At 40.8% G+C, this 23,117-nt stretch overlaps 1 protein-coding gene across 2 annotated transcripts in view; it reads left to right on the top strand.

Moving 5' to 3' along the window:
- The window catches only part of SOCS5 (suppressor of cytokine signaling 5), a 114,970-nt gene that overhangs the window by 55,850 nt on the left and 36,003 nt on the right, over nt 1–23,117 (top strand). For both annotated transcript variants that reach the window (XM_082747009.1, XM_082747008.1), the window contains exon 2: nt 903–12,003. In XM_082747009.1, the coding sequence (XP_082603135.1) occupies nt 915–2,525 (1,611 nt within the window). In that variant the 5' untranslated portion in view covers nt 903–914 and the 3' untranslated portion in view covers nt 2,526–12,003. The remainder of the gene's footprint in view (nt 1–902; nt 12,004–23,117) is intronic.

Consider the following 23,117-nt stretch of genomic DNA (forward strand, 5'->3'; position numbering starts at 1 on the left):
TAATCTGCTCTCAGTTTTTTTTGTTTTGTTTTTTTGTTTTTTTAAGGAGCAAAAATAACATGCCAAAATACATATTTTTTCTTTTATTTTGTTAATTACTTTAGTATCATAGCCTTTTCTGTTACTTTATTATTTCCACGCTCTTCCGGGATAAAGAATTGGGAAGCTGAAAGACACCTTTCCATTTAAATCTAAATATTTTCTTTATTTCCTCCTAATTTGCCTTTCTACTCAAACTGCTTCTTTAAAATCACAGAAAAAATTTAATACATTGCAGAGTAGGGAGGGAAGGTACTGAATTTTCACAAGTGATTGATCTGTAAGCTTTACATTGCCAGATGAGTGGAATATAGCAGTTGGTAAGTGAAATAGGGAAGAATATTATCTCAGGATTTTTTAACTAATCTTGATGTGTTACACAAATGTCCTGATTTCAACTTTGGAGCAGTGGAATACAGATCCATTTCAGCAATACAGAACATATTTTCCCTCGGTAATACTTGAGGCAGTGCCCAAATTATTTGTAGTAATAGGACACAGAAATCAGTGTCATGATGAAATTAGGTTGATGCGTGGGAAAAAGAACCCAGAGTTTAATTGAAAGGGTTTGTTTCTTTTCCTGCGAGAGCTGGGTATTCCGCCTGAAACGAAATGGGGAGTGAGGAAAGGCCTGACTATTGGTGCTCTGAGTGCTGCGGGAGGGCAGAGGGCCGGCGACCTTAGGACTACCAGCAGTTCCCAGGAGTGTCTGCCTCCTTGTTTCAGCAGGGCATGGAAGGGGGGGCGTTCCTGACCAGCATCACCAAAATTTCCAATTGCGGGGTGGGCGTGGGGTTTGCTGTCAGTTGTGTTCGCATGCACCACCTTAACTCCAGTTTCTCCTCTTCCTATTTTGTCTTTAGATATTATAATCAATGGATAAAGTGGGAAAGATGTGGAATAACTTCAAATACAGGTGTCAGAATCTCTTCAGTCACGAGGGAGGGAGCCGTAGTGAAAATGTGGACATGAACTCCAATAGATGTTTGTCTGTGAAAGAGAGAAACATCAGTACAGGAGACGCAGCTCCTCAGCAACAAAGCAGTCCCTTAAGAGAAAACGTTGCCTTACAACTGGGATTAAGCCCTTCCAAGAATTCTTCAAGGAGAAACCAAAACTGTGCCACTGAAATTCCTCAGATTGTTGAAATAAGCATTGAAAAGGATAATGATTCCTGTGTCACCCCAGGAGCGAGACTTGCAAGAAGGGATTCCTACTCTCGGCATGCTCCATGGGGTGGGAAGAAAAAACATTCCTGTTCTACAAAGACACAGAGTTCATTGGATACTGATAAAAAGTTCGGTAGAACTCGAAGCGGACTTCAAAGGAGAGAGAGGCGGTATGGTGTGAGCTCTGTGCATGACATGGACAGCGTGTCCAGCAGAACTGTGGGGAGCCGCTCTCTGAGACAGAGGTTGCAGGACACTGTGGGCTTGTGTTTTCCCATGAGAACTTACAGCAAGCAGTCAAAACCCCTCTTTTCTAATAAAAGAAAAATACACCTTTCTGAATTAATGCTTGAGAAATGCCCTTTTCCTGCTGGCTCAGATTTAGCCCAAAAATGGCATTTGATTAAACAGCATACAGCCCCTGTGAGCCCACACTCGACATTTTTTGATACGTTTGATCCATCCTTGGTTTCCACGGAAGATGAAGAAGATAGGCTTCGAGAGAGAAGACGGCTCAGTATTGAAGAGGGGGTTGACCCTCCGCCCAATGCACAAATACATACCTTTGAAGCCACCGCACAGGTTAATCCGTTATATAAACTGGGACCAAAGTTAGCTCCTGGAATGACTGAAGTAAGTGGGGACAGTAGTGCAGTTCCACAAGCTAATTGTGACTCAGAAGAGGACACTACCACCCTGTGTCTGCAGTCACGTAGGCAGAAGCAACGTCAGGTGTCTGGAGACAGCCATGCCCACGTTAGCAGACAGGGAGCTTGGAAAGTCCATACGCAGATCGATTACATACACTGCCTCGTGCCTGACTTGCTCCAGATTACAGGGAATCCCTGTTACTGGGGAGTGATGGACCGTTACGAAGCGGAAGCCCTCCTTGAAGGGAAACCTGAAGGCACATTCTTGCTCAGGGACTCTGCGCAAGAGGACTACCTCTTCTCTGTGAGCTTCCGTCGCTACAACAGGTCCCTGCATGCCCGAATTGAACAGTGGAATCACAACTTTAGTTTTGACGCCCACGACCCTTGTGTATTTCACTCCTCCACTGTAACAGGACTTTTGGAACATTATAAAGATCCCAGTTCTTGCATGTTTTTTGAACCCTTGCTTACTATATCACTAAACAGGACTTTCCCTTTTAGCCTGCAGTATATCTGCCGTGCAGTAATCTGTAGATGCACTACATATGATGGAATTGATGGGCTTCCTTTACCATCAATGTTGCAGGATTTTTTGAAAGAGTATCATTACAAGCAAAAAGTTAGAGTTCGCTGGTTAGAACGAGAACCAGTCAAGGCGAAGTAAATTCTCCTGCCCCCAGTGGGCCTTATCTAGATCTGCTTTTCTGTGCACCAGACAGTACACCTATAGCAAGCACATGTGTCAGTGTTAGGTGTCTTTCAGTGCAGTATGTAGGCTTAGTGTTAGTATCTGTCAGATGCGATCTGCTGTTACTTCCTCAGATAAATGTGGTGCCTATTTGAGACAACAGAGGACAGAGCTACAGGTGTTCAGTAAGGTTGCGAAGGCATTTTGTCTCGAGCGAACGGTTTGGTTTATAATGACTGTTGGAATTGAGTGAAGCAACTCGGGGGCATTTGTTATGAAGAATTCTATTTCTTACTGAAGAACAAATTATTAATATTGGAAGAGTATTTCAACAGTGTGACTAATGTTTGAAATTGTTATTTTTTCTAAGAATTTTTCTATAACCTTCCAAAAGTAGCGCTGTTTGTAGTTACTATAGATCAAGCTTTGGAAGTCCAAAAAATAAAGACTGCCTTCTTTGAAGAAAAAAGAAAAATGCAATTTTCTGGCCACAAGGGCAGAGTGCAGTTCACTTAAGTGTTGATAGAGTTTATAATCAGTCTCCTGTCTCTTCTGCAAAAGGTACTGTTAAGCCAACAGGTTTTCTAAATAGTTGCTTTTAAAAGTTCAGGCTTATAAAGTTGGTAGTTGATTTATTTCAAGGCCTTAGGTATTCATTTTATTTTGAATGAGTGCTTTAACGTAAAACACTTTGGGAAGAGCTGCAATGTAGTCCTGTGTGTGAGTTCTTAAGTTAGTATGTGTGGTCTACTTGTTGATTATTTAAAGTTGGATCTTTTCCTGTGCCCATGATGCATTTGTGAACCATGAAGAACGTGAGACTAGAAGATGCCCAAACAAGTCCGTATATGATAACAGCGGTGGTTGCTGATGTTGAGATGATTTTTAAACTGCAGTGAACAATTTGGACGGCACTATTTAGCTCTTTGTTGTAAACGCTCGTAGCTGAATTGCTTAAGTACAATTTGTAGAATTTCAGTGCAGTTAATTTCTAATGGAAAATCTGAAACCCTAATTGCAGATTTAAAAGGTACTGTACAACTGTTGTATCTGTAAATAACTTTACTTAGCACCTTTTTGTCACTTAGAATATTATGCAATACTAATTAAGTGAGCTATTTTGGAAGTAATACCAAGTCCTAGTGTTTGCTTCTTAGTATTGAACTGAATTTACAGTTCTGTCCTAGACATTTTGCACTAGTCAAATCCATTTTTGTGTCTTTTTTGTTAATGTGCTCTGTACCACTGGTGAGTGCTCCTTGGTTTCCTTACCTGCTGCTACAGAAAGTTCTTTTACATCCTGATGGCTATTGCCAAGGCTACAAAAAAGAAAAGCTATATTTGTATGCAACACTAACCCTTTGACTGCTAATGTACGTTTCTGCTTGCTGTGCCTTGTTATGGCTGCTTTTTTGTGCTAATAAAGTATGTTTGGTGTTCTTGTATATCTGCTGTTTTATACATTTGCAACAATTTCTCTTGTAAATGGAATGGTATGGGGTTTTTAAATAAGCATTACCTGCCAACCTACTATAGTTAATGCAGAATTACTGTACAGTCTAATACTGACTTATTCTCGGTAAGCTAACTCTAAATTTAATGCTACTCATCTTTCCAATCGTCATCACATATACTGTGGAACAGTAGCTCTAGTTACTGCAGTTACTGTACAGTTTAGATTATAACACAAAATGACAGAGAAATACTGACTCACCTATTGATTTCTCTGCGTATAAATGGAAGATTGAAACTATCAATGATGTGTTATAATAAATGGATATCTTTAGCCTTCCACTTCATCAGAAACAAGTTAAATGAAGTCTTGTGAACTGATATCACATCAGCGCCATTTATTGGTTTGGGGACCATTTTTATTAATCATAAATGCCCAAAATACAGAACTTTAACCAAAGACTTGTCCATTTTTAAAGCAAAATGGGGATTGAGGGGACTTAAAATTCCTGTTATTTCTAATAGAAGTCCCTAAGGAACATATACCAAAGTGTTTGAGAACGTCATCCAAACCTACTTTAAAGCATATGTGCAATTACGTTGTTATGACATAATTATATTGCATAATTGTTGGGTCCGTTTTCTTGAGCTTATAATGTATCTGGAAAATAATCTCTTGGGAAAAAAAGTCCTTACTGATTACTGGAGAAAGATGATATATGCAAGCAAGATCTTGTTTTAAAGAGGAAACTTGAAACTCCAAGAAAGCACTTGATGTTTTATATGCTTGTAGCAAATTGATGTTCTAATTGTAGTTTTATAGAAAATATTAATGCTTTTATGTATTTCAGAACTTTCATATGTTAAATGGAAATTGTTTTAAATGTGTAAATATTTGAGTTTTATGTAAGCATGTATACACTGTGCTAAAAGTCACATGTTTCAGTTTGTGTGTAATATTAATATGCAACCTTTGGTTTAAAATTTTTTCTCAAAAAATTAGTGGCTTATGTTTTAAAAAAGAAAAATCACCAGCATGATATTGCACCTTAGTCTATATTCATTGTGTCTTTTTCTGAACCCCATTGTAGCTTGTCAACTAAATATCTGTTTTCATGGTCTTTTTGAAGTGCGTTTTAATACAAACCAGGAAATTCTTTAGAAGTTTGGACACATCTTCATAGTAAAGTAATTAACAACGCAAGGAAAGGTTGGTCTGATTCCTATCCATTATCATTCTTTCTTGCATGCATTCATTAATTCATTCATTATCTCTCTTTATCTGTGTATATCTGTATTCACACATGCACACACGTATGATGTTAATATTACTTTAAACAATATTATCACCATCTCATTTAAAATCATATAGAGGCCTTATTCTATACACACACACACACACACACACACACACTATTCTTGTACTATTCAAATTTGATTAGCCACACCTAAAGTTTAGTTTTGCTGATACAGTCACATTTATAATATACTCAAAACAAGAAAGCATGCATCAGTATTTCCTAGCTAAACACAGTAAAAAATATTTGAAGAAGAAACAGCTTGATATAAATATAGTTATTAAGAGTCATTGTTAAATGTATATTTCTTCAACAATAATTGAGCCCAAATAATCATACTCCACAAACTGTTCCTGTTATTATGGTCCATTGGAAGGTTTACATAAGATTTATAATGGCTTGAGCCACAAAAATTGGAACTTGAATTCTTTGCTTCACTTTGACAAAATTCAGAGTTTATGAGCCTTTTTACTTGACCATTTTGATCTGGTTGCTATTCATTTTTATCTCAAGTTGCCTTTGCTACCTGGCACTGAACACTAGTTTGGTCAGTTTTATTGAGATTGGTCTTAGTAGACTAATTCTTTATTTTTGTAGTAAAAAAAACTATAAAGCTGCTTTTTGGTAGAGGCACAGAGGCTGTGAGTGAGTCAGCACTCTCACAGGAGAGGTGGCAGAGCCATGTCTCGGAGTGTGTTAACGCAGGGGAACTCACACCAGTTCTCCGCTTATTCTGTAGCCCAGCACATGCACACACAGGGCTGGCTTCAAGGTGAAAAGTCTCCAAAGGGGACAGTCCTGCTTGGTATGTATGTATACATAAACACTCCATATCTGTGAGGCTCAGGCTCTGTTTCCTGTTTTTGCACAGCTCATACAGAACACAGACTTCTAAATTGTGGCAGATTCTAAGATTTGGGGTTGGAGATTTTTTGGTAGATGCTTGGTTATCGGGGTCTTTTTGAGAGCAGACGGGGGAGGAGTTGCCATTGCAAAAGTATGGATCATTCGGAACAACTGTTTCCATGCCCAGGAAGCTTGATTAAATATTTAGCTGCTTTTCAACCACCCACTCACAAATATTTACTGAGGACCCATGTGCCAGTCACCATCTCAGGTGATGGTTATACGTTGGGGTACAAAACAAAGTTATAGGTCATTGGGGAAATAATGACCTTGAATGATGAGAAGAAAATCACCAAGATAAAAAAAAGCATTTTGAAGGAAGGAACAAAAAAACTAGTCTCCAAGCAGGAATGAGCTTATTTGACGAGAGGGAATGCAATAAGACTGAAGTGAGTCCCTTGAGTGTGGTGGGGAATGGCAGGGGATAAGGTAGAGTGGCAAGGGCCTAACTGCTTGGACTGTGAGCCCACAGAAAGGAATTTAGATTTTGTTCTGAATGTGATGGTAAGCCATTGGAGGGTTTTAAGCAAGGGAGTGACAGGGTTTGCTATTTGTCTAGTAGATGGGGAACAGGCTATACTGGGATAAAATAAGGGAGACTATTACAGTCATCTAGGTGAAAGATGGTGAGAGCCTGGACTGGGTTGGTAGTTGTAGGGAGAAGTCAGATTCAGGATGCCTTTTTTGGTGGCAAAGCTGACAATTTGGTGATGGATTAGATGGGAAGAAAGAAACAATGACCCTGATTTTGAGCAAAGATGGTGATGCTATTAGTTGAGATTTTAGAAAACCAGTAGAAGAGCAAATTGGAGGGTGTAGATTGGATTCTGCCTTGGATAGGTTGAGATTGGACTTTGAGCAGGCAGTTGGATATATGAATGTAGAATGGGGGGGGGTCAGGAAGAGGGGAGTCTCTATATGGATAGTATTTCAAACCAGAGGACAGGATGGCAACAACTAAATTTTGCATGGGGTTAAGTATTTCTTCGGGGGGAGAATTATGGTAACATTTATCTTGGTTTTTCAATTCAAGATTCTGTATCATTAGATATTTTTGAAAATCTAAAAACGTAGAGGATTTTGCCTTTTAGTAAGTTTTTAAATACTAAATCATAGACCTTGCACTCAGTTTTAAAATTTTATCCATGCCAGATTTGATTGTCATGCTTCCCATGTCAAATTACTTGTGTATCTTAGTGTAGATTTTTATGTTAGTTATGGAACATTTAGGAAGTACTGAAGATTATAAAGAATCAGTGCCCCCAAAATTTTAAGAAACAGTCCATGTTATCATTTTCTCTATCATTTCCCATCACCAACCCCAACCCTGTTCCCATCACCAACCCCAACCCATTCCCAGTTTCCATTTTTGTAATTTTCCAAGAGGTGACTGCTGTTAACATTTATTATGTTCCCTTTCATTATTTTTTCATGAGTTTTTACAGCAAAAGATTTGAAAGTTTATAAGATATAGATAGATACAGATAGATGAGAACATAAAGCAGAAGAAAGAGAGTTGTAGGCCTCAAATTACTTTGAGAGGGTATACAGATGTGCTCCAGATTCTACTCCTTTCCGGATTCAGCAGGGACCTAGGCTTCTTACATACCTTCAACTCTTCAGGCAGATCATTCAGTGGTTAGAGTAACTGATAGTGTAGAGGCCCAGTCGCCAATGGTTTCTTGAAATAAATTCGGTAGGAGATCCCTTGCCTCATGGGACTTATAAGCTAGGACACAGACAAATACAGAAATGTGTAATGATGAGAATATATTGGAAATAGACCAAGGAAAAAGTAATGAGACAAAACCTGCTTACATGCTTGATAAGAAAAACAGAGGACTCTAAGTGGAGGCAGGGTGATTTGGTGTCAGGTCTGTTTGATCACAAGAATGTCTAATAATTGGACTTAGCAGAGGGTGATGAAGAAGCCAGGCATGGAAGTGTAGTGGTCGCTAGCAACTGATGAGGAGCAGGATGAAGGTAAAGAATCTGTTGTTTGTGGCATTTGAATGTGCCATACTGAAGAGCCTGAATTTATCTAGGTTCTTAAGATAGTATTAGAAATTAAGCCAGCAGCTGTAAAATGGGTTATAACCAGGAGAGATTAGAGTCCGGAAGCCATGTGAAGTTTGCCTTGATCAGATTGCTAGCACTGGAATTAAACTGAGGAGTACATCTGAAAGCAGTTGCAAGAGGGGGAAAAAAAAAAACCATTTTGGGGTAAAGAAAGGCAAGCGATTTGCTTGCCTAGGAGATTTTGAGTTAAATTTGTCATAGTTTCTCCAAATTCAAGCAAATCATGAGGAAGCCAAGCTAGTATGTCCCATTTAATATAATATGCATCCTATCTGTTTTTAAATAAAGCAAAATATGGGGAGTATATTTTTGAAAGGCACATTTTTAATGCAAAAAGTGAATAAATATTTGATGAAATAAGAGAAACTTCATCACTCCTAGATACACTTTCATAGAGAAAATGCAAAAATTAAGTAGAAGTTAAAGAACATCAGAAAAATTTTTCTTATCTGACAAAAATGCTGAGATTGAAGAGGGAGTCAGTGCATTTAACTTGCCACATGCTATTGTGACTAATGTAGGTTTTCTGGTTAATTTTAGTAAGTGAAAGCTGCATTGGATGTTTGTTTAGTAGTCAAGATTAGCTTTAGGAATGTGTAATATTACCACCCAACATTTCTTTCTCTAGGTGTTTACTAAGCAACCCTTTCTAACTGGAAACCCAAGATTTAGGGAATTTTTTTAACCAGGTAAATTTATCATTACACTAAATGGTTTAATCTTATCTGTTTTAAAATACATGTTATTAGGCATTTAAGCCTACCTCTCATTGTTCCTATTTTTAAGATGAATTATTGAAATTTATAGGGCTTTTTTTAAACCCCTTACGATACTCTTAAAATTGAACTATAATAATTATTGAAAACGTTCTCATCTAATTCTGTAAATATTTCTTAGGTGCTCTTGTGTGCAATTGAGACAATGTTGGATTTTAACATTACAGGAATAGAATAGTTCCAACATTGTGGATGATATAAATTTGCAAATCCTATCCTTAAAACATTGTCTTAACTTACAGCAGTTTCTTCCTGAATGATGAAGATTAGAAGGCCAGAATTAATTTCTAAAATTTGGCTCTGCTAAATTTCTCATCCTTCCAACAGTAAGATAGTCTGGGAGGCAGTATAGTTTATTGGTGACATGAACAAAAACAAAGGTAAGGGCCACATCTCATCTATAAACACTTACGTCAGAGGCTAGATGATGCACTCAGTAATAAAGGGAAAGCTGCCAGAAGAGCTTCCAGGCCCAGGAAACCATATATAACCTAGTGCAGCCGATGGTTTATTGTGTAGTACATAAGATTTACCTGAGCTGCCTGGTAAATAATCCTCTACATGTCTTTGATTCTTAACCTAGAGGGGTTAAGTAATTGGTCCAAGGTCACAGAGAGTGAATGTCAGGGCTAGATTTAAATAAGGTCTGAGGCCAGAACCTAAGTCCTTAGCTGCTATACTTTTTGGATACTAATTTTGTCAGCCAAATTGATGTTTCTTCCAACACTCATTTTTTTATTGACATCTCAAGAGGACAGTAGATTTCCAACGACTGATAAAAATAGATTCTAAACCATTGGTAAAAGTGTTGAAAGAACAGGCCACTAGAGTCTCCTTCTGTTCTCCAGTTCGTTATCTGGGGAGTGGCCCTGCCTGTTGCGCCAACTTTTTCTAGTCCTCCTTTGCTCCTTACTCGCTGCTCTCCTGTCCCACTGGCCTTTCAATGGCTCAGACGCTCCAGTCTCTCTCCTACCTCAGGGCCTTTGTGCATGTTGCTCCCTTGTGAAATTCTCATCCCCCATTCTTCCACATAGCAAGATAGATTTTTTTTTATTCTTTACACCTAAACTTAAATGTCATCTCAGAGAGACCATGCTATTTAAAGGAGAGTTCCCTCATAGTAGTCTCTATCTCTGCCCTGCCTTTGTTTCCTTCATAGTCTTTATTACAAAAACTTGCATATATTTTGAGTCTTTGGGTTTTGAGAAACTCTTTGGTTCTTGAGAAACTCTGAGAACAGAGACCATGTCTGTTCTGTTTGATTTTTATCCTCAGTGCCTAGCAGAGTGCTTAACACAGAGTAGATAAAGATTTGTTAAATGAGTGAGTGAAGGAACAACCACTTTATTTCTCCAATTTACTGACAGAAAAATGACAACCTTATTGCATTTCCTTCTAAAATCTAGATTGCTCTGTTTATATAATCTATTAAGTTATTTTATAACATGAGAGAAGGTAAGGTTAATCTGACATGAATTGTTCTTGGTGAGCCCTTGCTAGTTCCCGGAGATTATCACCTTCCTTTCTAAGTTCTCATAGGCCCTACATTTAATAATCCCTGCCAGAATGTAGCCCAAGATTGTGTCAGTTTCATTGGTCTGCAGTTTGTGGAACCATCTGTTTCTTCTCTTTTAAATACAGAGATTTCCTTTCTCTGGTCTTCCAGTACACCTTCTGTTTTCCTCAACATCTCTAATGACCCAGCCTTCAGAGACCTTTTTTGGAGACTCTTAGTTCTCTGGGAAAAAAATTAACCTAGGCCAAGCTATTTGAACATATTTATAGCATCTGTGTTTTTCTCTAGAATCTCTTCACGCATTTGGACCATGGATGCCTTCTTGCCAGCATTTGTTCTGCCTTTTTCAGAAAAGGCAAAGTGTAATAAGAATCAGATAACTGAGCTTTCCCATCATCCATTAACATGCTATCACTGCCAGTTTCTTCATTTATCAGCTGCTTACCTAAAACGATGATGTGTGTGTTATGTTTAAATCAAAATACTTCCTAGTAGTAGGTTGGATACCTTTTCCAATGCATTTGGATCACTTTTAAGTCTGCCATAGCTATGTAGCAAAAGCTGGTGACTATAAAAATAGTTCCTCTTGAAAAGCTTGCCCTTTAAGACGAAGCCCACCACTGTAGTAATGCTAAAAGTACAACTAGGTATTTAAAGGAAGGTGGAGGAGGATCTTTCATTAAAAGGAGAAAACTGGAAATACATCAAATCTGAAACTTGAAAAAGTTGTTTCCGAGTATAATACAAATAGTAGAGATACAGAAGATGTAGATTGTGTTTTCTGCCTGAATATTCAGAATACAGGGCCCTCTGAGTGATAAAACCAAATAGACACAGCTCTACTTCCGCCCTCCGTTTGTTTCTCTAATCTTGTTTTCATACATAGTGTCTAAATCATCTTCCTCCTGCATATGTTGAGATTTTTTCAAAGCATGCTTCTCCCCACCCCTCCAGCTTTGGGGGTAGCTTCTAGTGAGTTCTAATACAAAGAAGATATATACATAATATAAGTACAAAAAAGTGTTTTATACTAACACCTTAAAACTATTTAGAACTCCACTGAAGCCACAAAAGAATGCTGCTTTGGAAATGGAGAAACATTACAAGTATGGTGTGGTGTTTTCACATGGATTGTGGTTATAGTCTTAGTTCACTGAACCAAAACCCTAGTGGACTAATGCAGGGTCACTAGTCCTTCAGTCCTTGTGAACTGAGTGAAGAGATTCAAGGGGACTCAGAAGTTTATGTTGGAATGGAAGAAATGCCGAGTCTGTGTTCTTTTTGGTTTGGGCACAAAGCTGCCATCCAGGTAGCTTTGAAAAAGAGCTAAGAAAATAACTAACCTCATGGCCTTGCTGTGGCAAATGGGAAAAGCACCAGGACAGATGAATGCTGGAAACACGAAGGCAGCAGTCACGGAGTTGGAGGTAACTATATGTGAAAATACAGACCCTGGTTACATGGTACTGAAAGTCATTTTAAAAAAGGAAAAGGTAGGGGCACCTGGGTGGCTCAGAAGGTTAAGCGTATGCCTTTGGCTTAAGTCATGATCCTGGGGTCCTGGGATGGAGCTGTGTTGGGCTCCCTGCTCAGCCAGGAGCCTGCTCCTTTTGCCCCTCCTCTCTGCTTGTGAGCTCTCTCTCAAATAAAGAAGAAGAAGGAAAACCGTGCCTTTGGAACCTTGTATGAGATGTGATGAGACTCTAGGGAGTTGGTATTTGGTGGGGTTGGAAAGGCTAACATTCAGGTTCAGGAGCCTCCTCTCATGTCTTGGTCAAGTCAGTTTCTCTTGACCTTTGCTGCTTCTTGTCACGAGACACTGTGGCCTTCTTGAAAGAAGTTCTTTACATAGCATCCTTCTAAAGAATTCACATTTATTTCATAGCTGTGTAGCTGTTGTCAGATTACTTGGGGTGTGCCTCTGCTCAACTACATACTACTAAACAGGTAAGCGTCTTGACTTCTCAGGCATGGCTGCTTCATCTACCTTATCCACTGCCTTATCGTGGTGTGGAAATACTATGTTGAATGGTCCTTGAGAAGTGTGCATTATAGTGGCTGGCATGTAGTAAGTGCTCAGTAAATGTTCTGATTGTTTCCTTTACCCTTATATCCATCATTATTTTTCCATTAGTACAAATACAGAACTGAAATCCAGAGTGCTGTCTCAAAATTGGTATTTTTTCTGAAATCTTGGCCAAAATGTAGATTCAGCCAGTAGTTCTCCTATATACTGCTAGTTTAATGTGGGGTTTTATTGAAGGACATAGTCTAAATGTTGAAACATGATCTCTAAATCTTCCTGGGGAAGAAAATCTATAAAACTTCTTGCACGGAAAATTACTGGGAAGCAGATAGAATAAAGCCAACCATAATTCTATTCAGATTTTATTTCAATGCTCATAAGATGTTCCAGTCTTCCATAAAGCAAAAGAATTTATCCTTGGGTTTAATAGAAGTATCGTTATTTTAAATTTAGTTCATGTTTTTACATTCCGGTAGAAATGTGGCAGTACACATAGAAAAAAGTTCCATTAATTCTTATTCTCCGAATGTACCATTCCGTGTTATAATCTTGGCTGAAACCATAGGACCTGGACACACACACAGGTCATGGGGCATGACTGCCTAATGCCCTAAGACATGTTGCACCCGTCTTGTACCACCAACACAAATGATCATAATCGGGTCATCCTGTGGGAAATCCACATGGTCATCAGTTGCTGCCTGGGGATTTGAAAACGAATGTGGTGCCTTTCATGATTGAGATTTCTGGAAATCTCAAATTCCCTAGTGTCCCCTTTCATCTAATTAGTTTGACAGCTCCCCCATTTTATACATGGAATCATTGCTGGCTGTTAGTGTGACCTTCTTGAGGGCGAAGACGTTTCCTGGTTATGTGCCTAGTGCCCTGCTCACTACTTGGCTCATGACATACGTTCAGTAAATATTTGTTGAAAGAATGAATGAATTTTCAAAAATAATTTAAGTATCTATTGTGCGTACATTTCAAATGTATAAAATGTAGTCTTTTGCCCTAAAATTTTATTATCTTCCATTTGAAGGAACTGAAGAACAAGATGGCATTGTGTAAATGCTCATTTTACTTTGCCTTATGTCAAAAACATGAATAAAAAGTCATTGTGCTTTATTCTAACCTTATGACTTAATTAGCTGAATGCCTCATAGTAAAAAGTCTCTCATTTTGTTAACTTTGAAATTGAGACTCAACTTTCCAGGCCTTATTGTATCATTCTGCTCATGCCCCCTTTAAACCATAAAAAGATCAGGGTGCCCGGGTGGCACAGTTGGTTAAGCATCTGACTCTTGGCTTCAGCTCAAGTCGTGATTTCAGGGTCTTGAGATCAAGCCCTGTGTTGGGCTCCGCATTCAGCATGGAATCTGCTTGCAACTCTCTCTTTCCTTCTCCCCCTTCCCCTTGATCTTTCTGTCTCTGTCTCTCTCAAATGAACAAGTAAATCTTAAACAAAAATCCATAAAGGGACTGCATTCACATCTTCTGATTCTCAAAATGCTAACGGTTTAGAAGACACCATTTTTGCTTTGAAGTTGAAGTGCCACCCGTTTGTTGGGATGTGGGGCCTTGTGTGACCTATAATGCAGCTGTTAAAGGAGGGAAGTGCTTTTACCTCATTACCAAAGTTTTTCCCAAAAAAAGAGACAAGAGACAGTGCAACATAGGTGAAGGACTGCGTAGCTGTCACTCCTGCATGTTCCTGGGTATCCTCGATGGCCATCCAGAGTGGTGCTTTTGTTCTCTGAAGGCAAGATGCTTAGAATCTTTTCCTTGGGACCCACACTGGAGCAGTTTCTAATGGAGTGTTCTGAAATCTATATTACACATTTGAGGAATGTCTCTGAAACCGTAATTCAGATCCAGCCAAGGAAAGAGTTATTTTGACTTCCAGTGTCTGTCTTGCGCTTGCATCATGGCCTGGGAAGCAGCATGTGTGCTCTTCAAAGCAGGGGCACAAACTTCTCCCAAGCCTGTCAGCAGGGGAAGGAAGTTCAAAGTGAATGGAGGGTATTCCAAAACAGACTTCTTGGACTACAATTCTTAGAATCGAAGCTCAAATCCACCTTAAATCATTGGATTCTTCTTTGAGCGCAAGAAAGCTAATACCACGGGGGGGGGGGGGTTGTTGTTGTGTTTGTTGTTGTTTTTAAATACAATCAAACCAGAAAAATTCTGAAAAAAGAATAGTCCCCATCTCTTGGGTGATTCTAGTTCTTTTAGGTAAAAAAAACTTTATAGTGTTTGATCCTGATAACTTTATTCTATGATTGAATGAAAGGATAACAATGAGTGACCCAAGATACACTTAATTTCAGTTTTTTGGTTAAATATGTTAAGTGACTAAAAACACAAAAACTTGGGAAAAAAAAGAATCTCTCTCTACTTAGGATGTCTCTCTGTCCAATAAATGACTTCTTTAAGAAAGGACATGGCCCAACCCTTACAAAAGCTCTGCTGTAGTCCCCATCAGATGTCCAGGCAAGGCAATTCTGGGACTTTTATCTGTGCTATGTTCTCTTTTCTCTTTCTGGAATTAATTACAACCATGTGCCTCCTCTAACTGATGCATGCCTCAGGTCACTTGAGCCCATTTGCCTAAAGTCCTAGGTTCAGTTTAGGGCAGTAGTGCCCAAACTTTTTGGTCTCAAGGCTCCATTACACTCTATGATAAGGTATTGATGACTGCCCCAAACCTTTTATTTGTTGATTTATCAATACTTACTATTTTGAAATTGAGACAAATTAAAATACATTTGTTATTTTTAAAAAATAATAAACCCATAATAGATCAACACAAATATTTTTTGGAAAAGTGAATCTGTTTTATAGAAATTTAGTGAAAAGAGCAACATTATCATAATTTTTTAAAGTCTCTTCAATATCTGGCTTCATAGAGACAGCTGGCTATTCTTATCTGCCTCTGCACTCAATCTTTTGCAATATGTTGCTTTGATTAAAACATATGAAGGAAATCTGGCCTCAAGTAGATATGTCGTTGGGAAAGGAGAAGAGGAATCAAATAATGGATATCCTTCCATTTCATTTTCTTCAGTATCTTTGGACATAGATGCCACAGAGCAGGATTGAAAGAGTGAGTCTTCTTGTTTCTTTGTTTTCAAGCCACTGATTCATCGTTAAAGATAATAAAAATAACTTCTGAATTTTATTTTTGAATAAAATAGGATGTCTAAATAAACTTTTTATTTATTTTTTTTAAGATTTTATTTCTTTATTTGACATAGAGATCACAAGTAGGCAGAGAGGCGGGCAGAGACGAAGTGGGGGGTGGGGGCAGGCTCGCTGCTGAGCAGAGAGCCCAATGTGAGGCTCAATCCCAGGACCCTGAGATCATGACCTGAGCCAAAGGCAGAGGCTTAACCCACTGAGCCACCTAAGCACCCCTAAAGAAAAGTTTTAGATGCAATTTTTAAAATTTGAAAAGTTTCTGGAAAAAAGTTATTGCAAAAAATAACAGTAAAGTATACTCATTTCTTGCTGAGTTTCCAAAGAGATGGCTGGAAAACTTTGGGATTTCAAAACAATACACTAGACAATGATGAGGTTATAGAAATTATAGCAGGTATAAGGAAAGATAGTAAGAGCGTAGTCCAGGTATTGCAAACAAGCTGGATTAGTTAATGTCTGAAAATACACATATTTATACTCTCAACCTACCACCTCAGAAAGTTCTAGAAAACACAAAACACACATTCCATTAGTTGCCAGAGCAATGTCATTATATACCACATGTCCTCTGGAAAACTCCACTACATACTCATGAGAGAAAGAATGTGAAAAGAGTAAATAATGTCCTAATATTAGTACGAAATAGTTTTGACTCCCCAGGTCCCTTGAAAAGGACTTAGAACCGCAGGAGCCCCCACACTACACTCTAGGGAGCCAACAGTTTTGAGTGAGTTTAAATTATCTTAAATATGCCAAGTGGGGTAGGGGGGTGGGGACTATGCTGCCTTTGCCTTGTTTGATATACCTTGTAGAATCTTAAATTGGATCACAGCAGGTGCTGATGCTTTGAGTAAAATGACTGCTGGCTCTCGAGGTTAAGAGTTCAAGAGCAGTGGATTCTAACTTGGATCCAGTAACTCCTTCCACCTACGGTATGACTCTGGGAGCCCTTCATTCAGTTGCTGGTTGGTACATGAATGAACTTAAGTTCCCATATGTCACTCCTCCAGATCCTTCCACAAGCACTGATTTTCCCTCAGATAGGAAATGGTGGCAGCCAAAACTGTGTGTGGCTGGAATTTAACCGCTCTGCCTTTTGGACACACCTTTTAAAGAAAAGTTTCCTTTGGTTCAATACAAAATAGAGGAGAACATACCGAGCACCTAGTACTATCTGGGCACTTCAGGGAATAAAAAAAGTACATATCCCTACTCCTCAATTATTAATTTTGGCAAAGACTTGTGTACAAAACAAAGGATTTAAGAAAATGTATGGTTAAATGTTGCCTCAAATGTAGGTTATGAGCAGTGAGAACAGAGGCAGGGTGGGGCCTGTTTCAGGGGATTCGTGATTTGGACAAAAGCACTGAAGCTAGAAGCTGTGAACTAGAGGCTGAAGCCAAGCCTGAGGGATTGGAGGTCAGTGAGACTATAAATATTTGCACACAGCCACATCCAGTGCTGGAGAGGTGAAGGGAAAGGGCCGGAACTTCTTTGCCGTCCTACCCTCAAACCGCCTTCAGTTAAGCAAGAATAGAAAGAGAACTGAGAAACGGGGGAGGCAGCACCGGGAGGTGGGAAGGAGACTCCAGAGTGAGTTATAGTCAGCCAAAAAAGATAGTCAAAATGAAAATGACCAAGAGTATAAGGGTACCGTGGTCCTGTGGTAGACGAGATGTACCAGCTAGATCCCTGTCCTCGAAGGAAGCTGCTGCCCGTCTAGGGGCAGCCTGGGCAGTAGTCAGCTTCCCGGGGGCCAGCTCCTTCAGCGTGGGCCTCAGCTGTAAGGAGCCGCCATACTCGAGGCCATGCCCTTCCAATCAGTAACTGAGAGGCAGGAATGTAAAGGCACAGGCAGCTATTTTTTTTTTTAATAATTTCTTTAAGTAGACAAACAAAAAAAAAATTGGGGGGACCTGGCTGGCTCAGTTGTGGAGCAGGCCACTTTTGATCTCAGGGTCATGAGTTCAAGCTCCACACTGGGTGTAGAGTTTACTTTAAGAAAAACAAAAAACAAAACAAAACAAAACAAAAACGGCAAAGCTATTTTAGACAACTCTGTGAGATGGCATTCACTCGCTTCAGAGCTCCCTGCTGCATTGTCTCCCTTTGTCCCATCCTTTCTCTATTCCCTTCACAGATGTGGATCCCTAAGAGTATCTTGCACCCCAAGTCCTGCCTCAGTATCTGATTCTGAGAAATTTAACCCTTAACATTCTCTCATTCGGAGCTGGATACCAATATGTGTGTGTGTGTATGTGTGTTTATGTATATGCGTATATGCTTATGGATACATGTCATATTTTTTTCCTCCATTCAATAGTACACCATATTTTCATAGTACTCCATATTTTTCCTCCACTCACTAGTACACCATCCACCAATTATCAGCAAATTGTGTTTTCAACCTGTTGGCTTATCTATTCTAAATACAGCTATTATTTTCCCCTAATGAAAATCTTTGGTGCCAAAACAAAATTTATAATGGCAAAGTTTTTAATTTTTCCCATTTGTCCCAATGTAATTTTTGCCCATTTTTGAAGTACCCTCAATACACATCATTTGTTCAGAAGAAAAAGGCAGGACATAAACAGACGCAATCAACTAACTTACTGATCACTGTGGACATTCGCTGCCACTTGCATATATCACAACTGTGAACGGCGGCAACAGGCTCTCAAGCCTGATCGGGAGATGGGGTGCTGTTTGCTTAAAAAGGGACCTACAGGGCAGATACTCAGCTTCAGATCCCTGCAGCCAGCACCACTGTTTTGGCCTCAGCAGTGCTAATCATAAATATAAGTAGTGCTTGGTAAGAATGGAAAATGAATATTTTGAAACCTCAAAACTATTCTGTGTGGAAGGTTGAAAGCCACTTTCTCAACAGACACACTCTGTCCTTCCACGTCGTGTGCAGACGACCTGGTTGGATTGCACTGGATCCGTTTGCAGGGAACTCAGACCAGGTCAAGCCTTTTCTGAAAGACCTTCCATTAAATCAGGAGTTGGACCAGAGAGTCCCTGAGCCTGTGCTGTGTTGCCACATGGGTTATTTTGGGTGCCAAGAAGTAGATCAAAATGGTGACGTGTTTTATTTTAGGCAAGGCTTTTTGTATAAAACAACAAGCAAATGCAACACCCTAAAATTCATCCCAAGAAACAATCTCAGGTTGGGGAACAGCCCTGAGCTTGACTGTGTGGCAGGCAGTGCCCAATGCTCTTCCCGCCTCTCCTTTACTTGCCCTGGCCTGGTTACTCAGGCCTGCCTTTCCCCCAGCCTGCCCTCTCACCTCAGCTCCCAGGCATCACTTCTGCAGACCGCTGCCCCACTGACGGCCCAGGCAATGAATGCAATCCAGATCCCTTGGGCTGACACAGCAGGGCCTCTTGTGGTCTGACCACTGACCACCTTCCCACCACCTCCTCTTGCTGCTCTCCCCAACAAGGCGCTTGGCGCCCCAGCCACTCTGGGATTCTCACAGCCCTGAACACCACTCACTTCTCCGGCCTGTCTCCGTGCCTACTGTTCTTTGTCTTTACCCTGCCCTTCCTTCTGTCCGTTCAGCCCCACCTGCCTGGCAAAGCACTGCTCAGCACCAGGCCCCATTATCCACACTCCTGTTTTCTCTGACACCTCTCACCCCCTCCAGCTTCCCTTTGTCTTCTGGTTGTTCCTCCATTACTGGAACAGATTTTTGCATGAGAGCCCACACTGATTTTTCATTCTAGACACTTCAGCCAGTGGTGAAAGCCTGAAGAGCAAGAATGGAACCTAGGTCACCTGTGTGTCACCAGCCCCATCTCAGTGCCTGACACATACATGTCAGCCTGGAGGAAGTTGAATGACTGGCTTCCCTGCCCCACCCCCATGCACGTGCTCCATCCCTACTGAAGGAACTTGTTTTTGTCCTGTTTTGTTTACTTATTTTGATGTCTTGTGGCCAAAGCATCCCCAACAAATGGGAGAAGTCTAAAGAGTGATTTCCAGACATATCTTGTGCCAGCTGTGACGTTCAACATCTGTAAGCAAGTAGTACGACTTCCCTGAATTAAGGATAGAGCCCCTACTAACAGGCAATCCTCTGCCTTTCCTTTCTAAACCATTCACAGCAATTTCAGGAGAGAGGAGACATGGGGAGGGACAAGTGGGTCTCTCAATGCCCCAAGTCACAGCATGTGGGGAGGGGACAGTCTAAATGTCAGTACCCCCGACCCAGTTCCTATGTTGGAATCTAACGGGCATAGGTGATGGTATTCAGAGACGGGGTCTTTAGGAGGAGTGCAAGTCGTGAGAGTAGGGTCCTCATACACAGGGTTAGTACCTTATAAAAGAGGCTCCAGAGAGCCTCCTGGCAGCCTCTGTCCATCTTGTGGGGAAGTCCGTGACCCAGAAGACCACCCTCACCCAGCCGTGCTAGGACCCTGATCTGACTCCCAGGCTCCGACAGTGAGCATAGTGTCTGCTGCTTATAAGTCACCCAGTCTGTGGTATGTTGTTAGAGCAGCCCGAATGGACCAAATCGGGGGGCCACCTGCTCATCGGCCTGGCTCAGTGTGAGTCCCGAGGGTGGTAAAGGGATGACCTCAGCTCTTCGCCCAGCTAAATCATGTTTGAGAGTATCCATGTGGGACATGAGGTGGGTAGAGTTTCCCTCCCGTGCAGGTGTCACAGGTATGACAGATGTCTGACTGTGTGGGTGGGGGTGGGGGGCTGCAGGGGAGGCCTTCCACTAGGACCAGGAAACACAAGAGGTTCGGGAAAATGTGTCTGAGAAGCTCATCTGGCACCAATGTATTCGTTGCCAGCCAATGAGATTGTTAATTCATACCGCAAGGGCCTGTTACTGAAAACCTCATGGTGAAATTGCCTTCCCAAGCAGAAAAAGGAGCTTTGTGCAACTCTTGAGGAAGACCATGTCCTCGTGTGTGAGTCCCTGCCACCCCTTCTCCTCAGCACTTGGCATCTGTTTCCTGAGGCCCTGTGCCACTGTGCTCTGCCCCCTGAGTTTCAACTAGGATGTGACCTCCTTGACTGCAAGGTCTTCACTGTCCGTCTGGTGCTGGGCGCACAGTCGCTGCTCATTAGATGTGCATCTAGTTGGTTGGGAAGACGGAATCAGCTGACTTCCCCCCATTCGGGAGCATGCAGAGTTCAGCAAGAGCTGCCCTTCCTTCATTGCTCCACACCAGACATACATTTTATCTGTCCTTATCCGCAACACAACCCTCTACGCCAAGTGCTCTTATTATCCTAGTTTACAGATGTGCATACCAAGGCTTGGGGAAGTGAGGCAGCTGTCTGAGGTCACAGAGCTAGAAATTGGTGAAGCTGAAACTTAAATTCAAGAAGAATTTGCACTGCTGGTATTGCCTGAGAAAGACCCTACCTGACCACCTCCCTGCCCCCGCAGGTGGTAGCTGGAAACTCTGAACAGAATACAAATGATTCCCAACTAAAGTAAAAGACAACTATCTGAAGGCACTGTGAGTGAACAGAAGCAGGCAGATGGTGGCGGGAGGCCACACCTGTGGGAGGGGAGTTGTGTGGAATGACATTCCATTTCCACAGCTTCCAGATGAGGGCCAGGCAGTCAGCATAGCCTATGGGGTGCTGGGGGTGCTGGGAGATGATGTGCTGTCCTTCCAGGGACGTGAGAGCCTGAGGGCAGGGGAAGCACACATGCTGGGGGAGGCTCCCCACACTCTGCCTGCCTCCGTCTCTGCCAACCCCTATATCACAGGTACGTGGAGCAAAGCCACAGCAGCCCTGCAGAAGACGGAGGAGCCCAGCTAAGCTCGGAAGTGCTGAACAAGGAAGCATCAGTTCCAGTTGGACTCCAACAAAGATACATGCCCTCTTTAAAAGAGAAAAAGAAGAATGGAAGGAAGAATTTTTTTTGAAAGAAAAAGAAAAGAAATAAGACTCATCAGGATAAAATAACATAAACCAGAGTCTCCGTAATTTCCCCTTCATAATGTCCAGAAATCTAAAGGTACCCAACATACCAACAACCAAGAATATAGAACACATTCTCAAGAGAAAAAATTATTAATAGCAACCCCCCCCCAAAAAGAAACAAAACAAACAAACAAACAAACAAAACAACAACAACCAGAAAACAAAACAAAACAAAACAGAGCTGAACTGGATGTGGAATTAGCAGAAAAGAACTTTAAAGCAGTTATCGGAAGCTATCTTCAATGAAGTAAAAGAAAGTATGCTCACAAGGAATCAAGACAGGAAATTTCAGCCTGTAGATAAAAACAAAAATAGGTAACTCCTTGATCTACTGGACTTAGAAAATCTACTGGATAAATTTAACAGCAGAATGGAGACAGAAGGAGAAGTGAGAGAACCTGAAGATAGATCATTAGAAATTATCCAGTAGGAAACCCAGAGTTGTTTTTTCTTCTTCTTCTTCTTCTTTTTTTAAAGATTTTATTTATTTGACAGAGAGAGATCACAATTAGGCAGAGAGGCAGGCAGAGAGAGAGGAGGAAGCAGGCTCCCTGCTGAGCAGAGAACCCGATGTGGGGCTCAATCCCAGGACCTTGGGATAATGACCTGAGCCAAAGGCAGAGGATTTAACCGACTGAGCCACCCAGGCACCCCATGTTGTTTTTTTGAAAGATTGACAGCATAAAGGGAGCCTCAGAGATCTCTCAGATAATATCAGCCTAAAATAGGTGTCATTGAAATTCCAAAAGGACACGAGAGAGAAAATAGGGCAAGGGGAAACAAAAAAAAAACCCAACTGGTAGAAATGATGGCTGAAGATTTCCCAAATTTGTTGAAAACATAAATATATACCTTCAGAGTATTCAGAGAAACCAAGGGGGCTATATACTAAAGCATATTATGGTCAAACTATCGGAAGCCAAATACAAAGGACAACCTTGCAGAAGGAACAAGAAAAGAACAACATTTACATACAGGGAACAACACTTGAGTGAGGAGCTGACTTCTCATTAGAAACTGTGACGGCCAGGAGAGGAGAACAAGAGTTTCGAAGGGCGAAAAGGAAATCTGTCAGCCCAAAACTTTCTATCGGGCAAAAATCTCCCTCATGAATGAAGGCAACATAAGGCCATTCGCGATGAAAGAAAACTAAGAGATTTTGGCCCCAGCACAAAGCAATGCTAAAGGCAGTTTTGTTTTGTTTTGTTTTGTTTTGTTTTGTTTTGTTTTGTTTTGTTTTAGACAGAAGGAAATGATAGCAGAATGAAACTCAAATCACCAGAAAGGAATGAAGCAGAAAGAGTAGCTAGGTGGCCTGAGAGCTTGCTTCCTCTGGGGGCCCAAACTGGCCTCAAGTC

The sequence above is a fragment of the Mustela nivalis genome (assembly GCF_964662115.1).
Source record: "Mustela nivalis genome assembly, chromosome: 8".
In the NCBI taxonomy this organism is placed as follows: domain Eukaryota; kingdom Metazoa; phylum Chordata; class Mammalia; order Carnivora; family Mustelidae; genus Mustela; species Mustela nivalis.